The sequence below is a fragment of the Alosa pseudoharengus genome, unplaced genomic scaffold, assembly GCF_046254945.1.
Source record: "Alosa pseudoharengus isolate Yale_2024_CS ecotype anadromous, Long Island Sound unplaced genomic scaffold, YU_APseudo_1.1 YU_APseudo_1.1_scf_13, whole genome shotgun sequence".
Taxonomy (NCBI): domain Eukaryota; kingdom Metazoa; phylum Chordata; class Actinopteri; order Clupeiformes; family Clupeidae; genus Alosa; species Alosa pseudoharengus.
Window position 1 is genome coordinate 39,264,713 of NW_027468598.1, and position 10,000 is coordinate 39,274,712.

General features: G+C 42.5%; 1 protein-coding gene across 1 annotated transcript in view; it reads right to left on the reverse strand.

Moving 5' to 3' along the window:
* The window catches only part of ngef (neuronal guanine nucleotide exchange factor), a 47,884-nt gene that overhangs the window by 13,387 nt on the left and 24,497 nt on the right, over positions 1-10,000 (reverse strand). Inside the window, exon 9 of the mRNA XM_076283014.1 lies at positions 3,779-3,908. Coding sequence (XP_076139129.1) covers positions 3,779-3,908 — 130 coding nt within the window. The remainder of the gene's footprint in view (positions 1-3,778; positions 3,909-10,000) is intronic.

Sequence of the window (10,000 nt, forward strand, 5' to 3'; positions counted from 1 at the left end):
TAGTGAAGGCAGAACTGCTCACTAGTTAACTAGAGAAGACACAAATGCCCACTAGTTTACCAGTGTGCACCAAAACACCCACTAGTGAACTAGTGATGGAAATTTCCATTCGACTAGTTAACTAGTGAGGTGCAAAAAGTGTCACTAGTTTACTAGTGTGCTCCAAAACGCCCACTAGTTAACTAGTGAAGGCCATTTCAGCCCCACTAGTTAACTATGCCAAAATGGTCACTTGTTAACATGTAAAGGCCAAAATACCCTCTAGTTTACTAGTGAGGGTGTTGTGGGCCTTACTAGTTAACTAGTGGCATGCATATTTTGTTCACTAGTTCAGTGTTTTTCAACCTTTGTTGTGCCACGGCACACTTTTGACACTTAAAATGTCCCACGGCACACTAACATCCTGTGTGAAGAAAAAATAAACATACAATAGCCTAAAATTTCAAATAATACACAGATATGAGAAAAAAACAGGGGATTCCAAAAAACTCCGACGCGTTTCGGCAAACAAGCCTTCATCTGTTTGACTCCCTGATGAAGGCTTGTTTGCCGAAACGCGTCGGAGTTTTTTAAAGGTTTAAATGTAACCAAGCCAATAAATAAAGGCTTTTTAACCTTTGATAATTGAGAGTGGCTTGGAATCCCCTGTTTTTTTTTTCATCTACTTTTTCCCATCCAAAGAGCACCTCAAACAAACAAATTTGAGTCCAGGAAGCGCTCCTAGACAGACATTTTTTGAATACACAGATATGGCCTTATTATGGCTTCTATGCAAGACCTGCTCAATAAAACAAGCGCCCTCTGTGTCATTTGTAGGTGACTATATCTAATTTAATTGTTGTTATGAACTGGATATTTGATGATTCTGTGAATACTGGATATGGGGCCCCCATTGTACAATGCCTGCATACCACAAATAGTGCAATCATACAATCAATGAGAGCATGTGGTTATAAATTATTTGATGCAACAATTGCTTTTCTGGACAAGTGAGTGACATTTGGGTAATTTTCTGCGGCACACCTGATGATCTCTCACGGCACACTAGTGTGCCCCGGCACAGTGGTTGAAAAACACTGCACTAGTTAACTAGTTACACCTAAAAAGAGAAACAAGCTGACCGTTTTTGTCCACTAGTTAACTAGTGGAACAATTGAAGTCTCACTAGTTTGCATGTGTGGCAGTGAAGCAGCTCACTAGTTAACTAGTGCCTGAAACGGCTATTATGCAAATTCTAATGAGAGGGTGGGTAGAAGACTCCTATTGGGTATTATGTAAGAATCCCACCCAGTCTAAATGTAAATTTACTGTTCATAGCCTCGCGATCAGGTCCTGATGGGTGCCCCTAGTGGCTAAAGTGACACACTGCTCTGCAACGGTACTTCAGTATAGATAGTGAAGCAGAGCCTGCAGTATGCAGTATCTCATATTCTGTCAAAATGGTTTTTAATAATAACAGGGAAACCCCATGCTTTAACAAGTGAGCTCTTAGTGATCCACACACATTGTACACATTAACTGCACATGGTTTCAAAAGTAATTAAAAGCTCAAAGATCAAGAAAAAAAACATCATGCTCTTCTAAGGAATTGAACCCTGGTCTCCCACATGATCTCCTGCTACTTAACCACTTGAGCTAGTCTTGCCACATCAGTGAAGCTATCATCAATGTTCATGTTACTGAAACGTTTTGTTGCTAGGCAACCATATACAAATGCCTCCAGTTTTATCTCAATTTTCAGACTAATAACTGAAAAACTAAAGATTGTAGACATTAACTGAATGAAGATTACAGCAATACACCACAACTTTGTCACTAGACATGTTATCAAAACATATTTTTATGCTCAAACGATCTTAGTTTATAAAAGTTTGCTCTTAGAACAGCCTGGACGAAGTCAGCCATGTTTTCTAGGTTTCTGAGTCCTAAATGGACCAATCAAAATCCTTGTTCCCCCTTCTTCGCACTAGTCAACTAGTGGCCAACGTTACGTCCCACTAGTTAACTAGTTGCACAAAATGCCAGCCGTTTGTGTATTTATTCAAATTCCACTAGTTTACTAGTGTGAGGGGCATTTTTCTCCTGCTAGTTCATTATGGACAGTGTTTTGTCCTCACTAGCTAACATGTAAGGCTCAAAATGCCCTCTATAAGCTAGTGAAAGGCATTAATAATGCAGATATGCTCACTAGTTAACTAGTAAGCATGTCCTGTTCCATTACTAGTAAACTAGTAAGGCCAAACATGTCAACTAGTTAACTAGTAAAGGCCAATGTGTCACTAGTTAACTAGTAAGAGTACCTTTTGCATTACTAGTGAACTAGATAGCTCCAAAAACAGCCACTAGTGTGTGTCTTGTGCGCACTAGTTAACTAGTGAGCTGCTTCACTGCCACACATGCAAACTAGTGAGACTTAAATTGTTCCACCAGTTAACTAGTGGACAAAAACGGTCAGCTTGTTTGTGTTTTTAGGTGTAACTAGTTAACTAGTGAACAAAATATGCATGCCACTAGTTAACTAGTAAGGCCCACAACACCCTCACTAGTAAACTAGTGGGTATTTTGGCCTTTACATGTTAACAAGTGACCATTTTGGCATCTCACTAGTTAACTAGTGGGCATTTTGGGGCACACTAGTAAACTAGTGACACTTTTTGCACCTCACTAGTTAACTAGTCGAATGGAAATTGCCATCACTAGTTCACTAGTGGGTGTTTTGGTGCACACTAGTAAACTAGTGACACTTTTTAGACCTCACTAGTTAACTAGTGGGCATTTGTGTCTTCACTAGTTAACTAGTGAGCAGTTCTGCCTTCACTAGGTTACATGTAAGTGTCACACTGAAGCCAATAGTTTACTAGCTAGAGTACCTTTGGCCAGCATGTTAACTTGTGTGCCACATGCAAATGTTGTGGGTGGGATTTCGTGAAATTCTGCACTGTGATTGGATGTCATGTTCTATTTGGACATAGGGAGCCAATAGAAAGCCTCAATTTCCAGAATTATCCGCCTCCTAATTTGAATTCTGCGCCACTAGTTGACTAGTGTGAATTTTGTCTTGAACTAGTTTACTAGTATACATTTATGACCTCACTAGTTAACTAGTTTGGACAAATGATGCATCAACTAGTTAACTAGTGAGCCTACTGCCATCACCTAGCTAGCTAGTAAGCCATTTATGGTTCACTAGTTAACTAGTGACATTGACCTACTGCAACTAGTTAACTAGTGAGGTGTTTTGCATTCACTAGTAAACATGTGCACATTTTTGGCTGTCACTAGTTAACTAGTGAGACCCAAAAGCCTTCAACTAGCTGACTGGTATGCATTTTGGCGTTTACTAGTTAACTAGTAGACATGACTGGCTCTCACTAGTTAACTAGTGAAGCTAAAATGTGTTCACTAGTTCACTAGTGAGCCTTTTGGCTCCCACTAGTTAACTAGTGTGCATATTTTGGCCCTCACTAGTTAACTAGTTCACAGAAACATGGCTCACTAGTTAACTAGTTGACAAAATGGCTTACATGTACATGACAATTATGCCTGATATCAAGATATCAGAATAAATGCTCAATCGGCTTGCCATATGTGTGTGTGTGTGTGTGTGTGTGTGTGTGTACATGTGTGTGTGGGTGTGGAGAGTGGGACACACACACACACATACACACACACACACACACACACACGCACACACACACACACAAAGATAAACACACACAAGGAGATAAACACACACACACACACACACACAGATAAACACACACACACACCCACACACCTGCACCAGTAGTTTGAGGCGGCAGATTCTCTGGAAGGGGAGGATGAGGAAGGAGGTGAAGGAGAGGCCTTTCACACGCGGCTGATTCTCCAGCTGCTGCATCTGCTCACGGAACATCTCGTTCTCCAGCCTAACACACACACACGCACACACACATACACACACACACGCACACACACACACACACACCTCACATACATACACACACATACACACACACACACGCCACACACGCACAGACACACACACACACACCAGCCACACAAACACACACACACACACACAGAGAAACATTTTTAGCACATATACATTATACACACACACACACCTTTATTAAACAGGTATTACACATAAACCTATGCATGCACACACACACACACATTTCTTTTAAAACCTACTGTATGCATGAACACACACACTTTATCACACATATATTATACAAACGCTTAAAGTTAAGTCACACTACTCTAAACACAGTTAAAACACACTACTCTAAACACACTACTCTAAACACACTACTCTAAACACAGTTAAAACACACTACTCTAAACACACTACTCTAAACACAGTTAAAACACACTACTCTAAACACAGGTAAGTCACACTACTCTGCGCACTACTCTGTTTGGCCAGCAGGGGGCTGTAGAGTAGCATGTTTGGCTGGACAGGACTACTGAGGACTGTCTATCTGCACTATATATATACAGTCTATGGTCTGCAGTACGGAACTCAATGTCTGTTAAATAGAACACAAGTGGCAAATCAGCAGAGTCAGCAATCAGCAGATTCAATACTTAGATGTGCTGTGCAGTCTACTACGTGAATTAGCAATCAGCAGATTCAATACTTAGATGTGCTGTGCAGTCTACTACGTGAGTCAGGGGGCTCATTTCACCATAATCACACATACTGTATCACATATCACATAGCAACATCACTGCACCATAACCACTCATACATACATATCACATATCACATAGCAACATCACTGCACCATAACCACACATACCATATCACATGGCAACATCACTGCACCATAACCACACATACCATATCACATAGCAACATCACTGCACCATAACCACTCATACATACATATCACATAGCAACATCACTGCACCATAACCACTCATACATACATATCACATATCACATAGCAACATCACTGCACCATAACCACTCATACATACATATCACATAGCAACATCACTGCACCATAACCACACATACTGTATCACATATCACATAGCAACATCACTGCACCATAACCACACATACCATATCACATAGCAACATCACTGCACCATAACCACTCATACATATCACATAGCAACATCACTGCACCATAATCACTCATACATACATATCACATATCACATAGCAACATCACTGCACCATAATCACTCATACATACATATCACATATCACATAGCAACATCACTGCACCATAACCACTCATACATATCACATAGCAACATCACTGCACCATAACCACACATACTGTATCACATATCACATAGCAACATCACTGCACCATAACCACTCATACATACATATCACATAGCAACATCACTGCACCATAACCACACATACCATACATATCACATAGCAACATCACTGCACCATAACCACACATACCATATCACATATCACATAGCAACATCACTGCACCATAACCACACATACCATATCACATATCACATAGCAACATCACTGCACCATAACCACACATACCATACATATCACATAGCAACATCACTGCACCATAACCACACATACATACATATCACATATCACATAGCAACATCACTGCACCATAACCACTCATACATACATATCACATAGCAACACTGCACCATAACCACTCATACATATCACATAGCAACATCACTGCACCATAACCACTCATACATACATATCACATATCACATAGCAACATCACTGCACCATAACCACTCATACATACATATCACATATCATATAGCAATATCACTGCACCATAACCACTCATACATACATATCACATAGCAACATCACTGCATATCACAGCAAAGACACACACACAAACACATACAATACACAAATTCAATCACACACATCTAAGGAAACAGGTACTATTTTCAAAACACCAACTAAAACCTTTGGTGTACGTGCTTTGCTTTAGCTGACTTTCCTGTATTGTGAGTGTGTGTGTGTGTGTGTGTGTGTGTGTGTGTGTGTGTGTGTGTGTGTTTCTAACAGCTCTGACGATGCTAGAACACCTGTGATCTTGTGTTCTTAGCCAAAGGTCAAAGCAAATTGCTGACAGACCTGTGTCTGACCTACATATGAACATAAAGTGATCTCTCATCGACCCGTGGCACATATCACACACACACACACACACACACACACACACACATATCACAGATCAGTGCTGATATTTGGCAGCCTTGGATGTGTGTCTGTAGTGGATGTGTGTCTGTAGTGTCTGTAGTGGATGTGTGTCTGTAGTGGATGTGTGTCTGTAGTGGAGTGGATGTGTGTCTGTAGTGGATGTGTGTCTGTAGTGGATGTGTGTCTGTAGTGCCTGTAGTGGATGTGTGTCTGTAGTGGATGTGTGTCTGTAGTGGAGTGGATGTGTGTCTGTAGTGGATGTGTGTCTGTAGTGGATATGTGTCTGTAGTGGATGTGTGTCTGTAGTGTCTGTAGTGGATGTGTGTCTGTAGTGGATGTGTGTCTGTAGTAGATGTGTGTCTGTAGTTGATGTGTTTCTGTAGTGGAGTGGATGTGTGTCTGTAGTGGATGTGTGTATGTAGTGTCTGTAGTGAATGTGTGTCTGTAGTGAATGTGTGTCTGTAGTGGATGTGTGTCTGTAGTGGATGTGTGTCTGTAGTAGATGTGTGTCTGTAGTGGATGTGTGTCTGTTGTGAATGTGTGTCTGTAAGTGCGTTTCACCGACTGTGCAGTTCAGACCTACAGCAGTCTAGACTTGAGCGGCAACCTGCAGCATCTCGGACTGGGAGGCAGGCACACTAGCAAGGGACTACCTGTGAGTGCTAGCATCTCTCACTAGCACGTCTCTTAAGGAACCAAAACCTGCGGGTGCTAGCATTTCTCACTAGCACCTCTCTTAAGCAACCAAAACCTGCGGGTGCTAGCATCTCTCACTAGCACGCCTCTTAAGGAGCTAAAACCCGCGGGTGCTAGCATCTCTCACTAGCACGTCTCTTAAGGAACCAAAACCTGCGGGTGCTAGCATCTCTTACTAGCACGTCTCTTAAGGAACCAAAACCTGCGGGTGCTAGCATTTCTCACTAGCATGTCTCATAAGGAACTAAAACCTGCGGGTGCTAGCATCTCTCACTAGCACGTCTCTTAAGGAGCTAAAACCCGTGGGTGCTAGGACCTCTCACCAGCATGTCTCTTAAGGAACCAAAACCTGCGGGTGCAAGCATCTCTCACTAGCATGTCTCTTGAGGAACTAAAACCTGTGAATGCTAGCATCTCTCACTAGCATCTCTCACTAGCACGTCTCTTAAGGAACCAAAACCTGCGGGTGCTAGCATCTCTCTCTAGCATGTCTCTTAAGGAACTAAAACCTGCGGGTGCTAGCATCTCTCACTAGCACGTCTCTTAAGGAGCTAAAACCCGCGGGTGCTAGCATCTCTCACTAGCACGTCTCTTAAAGGAACACGCCACCCAATGTCAGTAGTAATATATGTTCTTACCTTAACTTTCACGAGTTGAGTCATACCTCTCCCGTGTCGGTACGTGCACTCCAACGCTCTGGTGCGCGGCTGGACTGTGTTAGCATGTTGCTATGCTAGCGGGCTTTGACGGTAACTAAGCGTAGAAGTAATCAGAAACATCCACGTTTTCCCGACTTAAATACAGTTGCACTAGTAGTTGATAGAAATGCTACGGCCACGCAACATGAAACGTGGCGATTTTCCAAGCGAATAAACCGGAGAACTACAATGTGTGGCGCAATAGCACTTGGGAGTACTTCGACCTAGCGTAGTAGTATTGTTAACACCTAATTGTAGATCCTATCCACCACAGAGTTTAGAATCCATGCTGGATCGACCCTCAGCCTCTCCCTCTCCTCTGAGCGAGAGAGAGGCACACACACTAGAGATGCGCTGATGGGCTATTATTTGGAATGGAATGGAATGGAAATCTATTTATTTGAAGCAGGGACAATGCACAGAATAACATTTATCCTGGGATCCAGGAAAATATGTCTTGGGCCAGGTTGTAGCAGCAATTGCTAATTTGCACCTGTAGTCCCTGGGCAAGTATAAAAACATAAAATAAAATAACAGTAACATAAATAAATTACATAGGACTAAAGATGATGTGATGGCCATAGTATTTAACAAACAAGCAGTCTTAGAATAGAAAACATGGACGCCAGCAGCCCACTCTCTTACCCCCCTCCCTGGTTTAGTACTAACCAGCTCCACACACAGACACACACACACAACACCCCCCCCCCACACACACACACACACACATACAACATCTTAAAAATGTGTGCAAACTTGTCTACTTAACATCCACCTCTTAGTCAAGCATGAAAAAGTATGAGAATTTGTACATAATATGTATTCTGTGGGGAGGGCATTTCAACCATAACTGCATAGCAAAACTTATCATCCATCAGCACCAAAGTTTTTTGACCAATTTTCGAAACCACACCCGCCCACCATCCGCTGGTTGTTTTAATAGGCTATGGGTGATGCAGCGCTGCTGACGTGAGGCTAGAAAGCCCTTGCCTGTTCTAGAAAGACTGATCTAATGCAGCAAATATATTAAAAGGCTAAAGTCGTACATTGGCTATGTTGTAGCCTATCCCCAGAATATCAGCAGCAAACTCAGTCTCTGTCTCGCAAAACAGTCTCCAAATAAGGGTGAGGGTCGATCCAGCATGGATTCTAAACTCTGTGGTGGATAGGATCTACAATTAGGTGTTAACAATACTACTACGCTAGGTCGAAGTACTCCCAAGTGCTATTGCGCCACACATTATAGTTCTCCGGTTTATTCGCTTGGAAAATCGCCACGTTTCATGTTGCGTGGCCGTAGCATTTCTATCAACTACTAGTGCAACTGTATTTAAGTCGGGAAAACGTGGATGTTTCTGATTAGTTCTACGCTTAGTTACCGTCAAAGCCCGCTAGCATAGCAACATGCTAACACAGTCCAGCCGCGCACCAGAGCGTTGGAGTGCACGTACCGACACGGGAGAGGTATGACTCAACTCGTGAAAGTTAAGGTAAGAACATATATTACTACTGACATTGGGTGGCGTGTTCCTTTAAGGAACTAAAACCTGCGGGTGCTAGCATCTCTCACTAGCATGTCTCTTAAGGAACTTAAGGAACTAAAACCCGCGGATGCTAGCATCTCTCGCTAGCATGTATCTTAAGGTACTTAAGGAACTAAAACCTGTGGGTGCTAGTGTAACTGAGGCGAACTGAGCTAGCGTGCTAGTTGCCCGTGTAAATCCTCACACCCCTAACCTTAAGAACGCTTCTAACCACTGAGTTGGAAGCCTGGGCTTTTAGCTCAGTGGTTAGAGCGTTCTCTCATGCCGGTGTGTGTTGAGGTGGCGGGTTCGAGGGCCGTGAGCGGGGGACGAATTACGACCTCTGTTACACTAGCATCTCTCACTAGCACGTCTCTTAAAGGAGAATTCCGGTGTGATTTTGACCTAAAGTGTTTTGAAACATGATACCGAGTGTGAACGTATGTCTCATAGCCCATCTCGGCTTGTCCTCTGCACTCCGAAATCTGGCGCTAGTTAGCCGATGCTACCAACAAGGCGGTCAATGGTGGTGCCTCGGCATCGGCATAGCCATGCAAATAAATCACTGTTTTACACCATTTACGAGGCTCAATGTATCTCCACACTTCATTGGTAGACTTCCGAGGGCCCTGACATTTAAAACGAGACATTGAGAACTTTGAAAAAGCACTGGTAGTTTACTTACAAGACGATTTATACAGACAGTACCTTCACGAAGTTTAGCGTTTGCAGCCATCTTGAATTTAGTCACGATAAGTCGAGCGACGAGTAAGAATGAACAGGTATGATAAGGGATCAGATTCCAAAAATAATTCTGTGGAAATGCATGGATTACAGTTTCTTCCAGTAGCAGCAAACTACCAGTGCTTTTTCAAAGTTCTCAATGTCTCGTTTTAAATGTCAGGACCCTTGGAAGTCTACCAATGAAG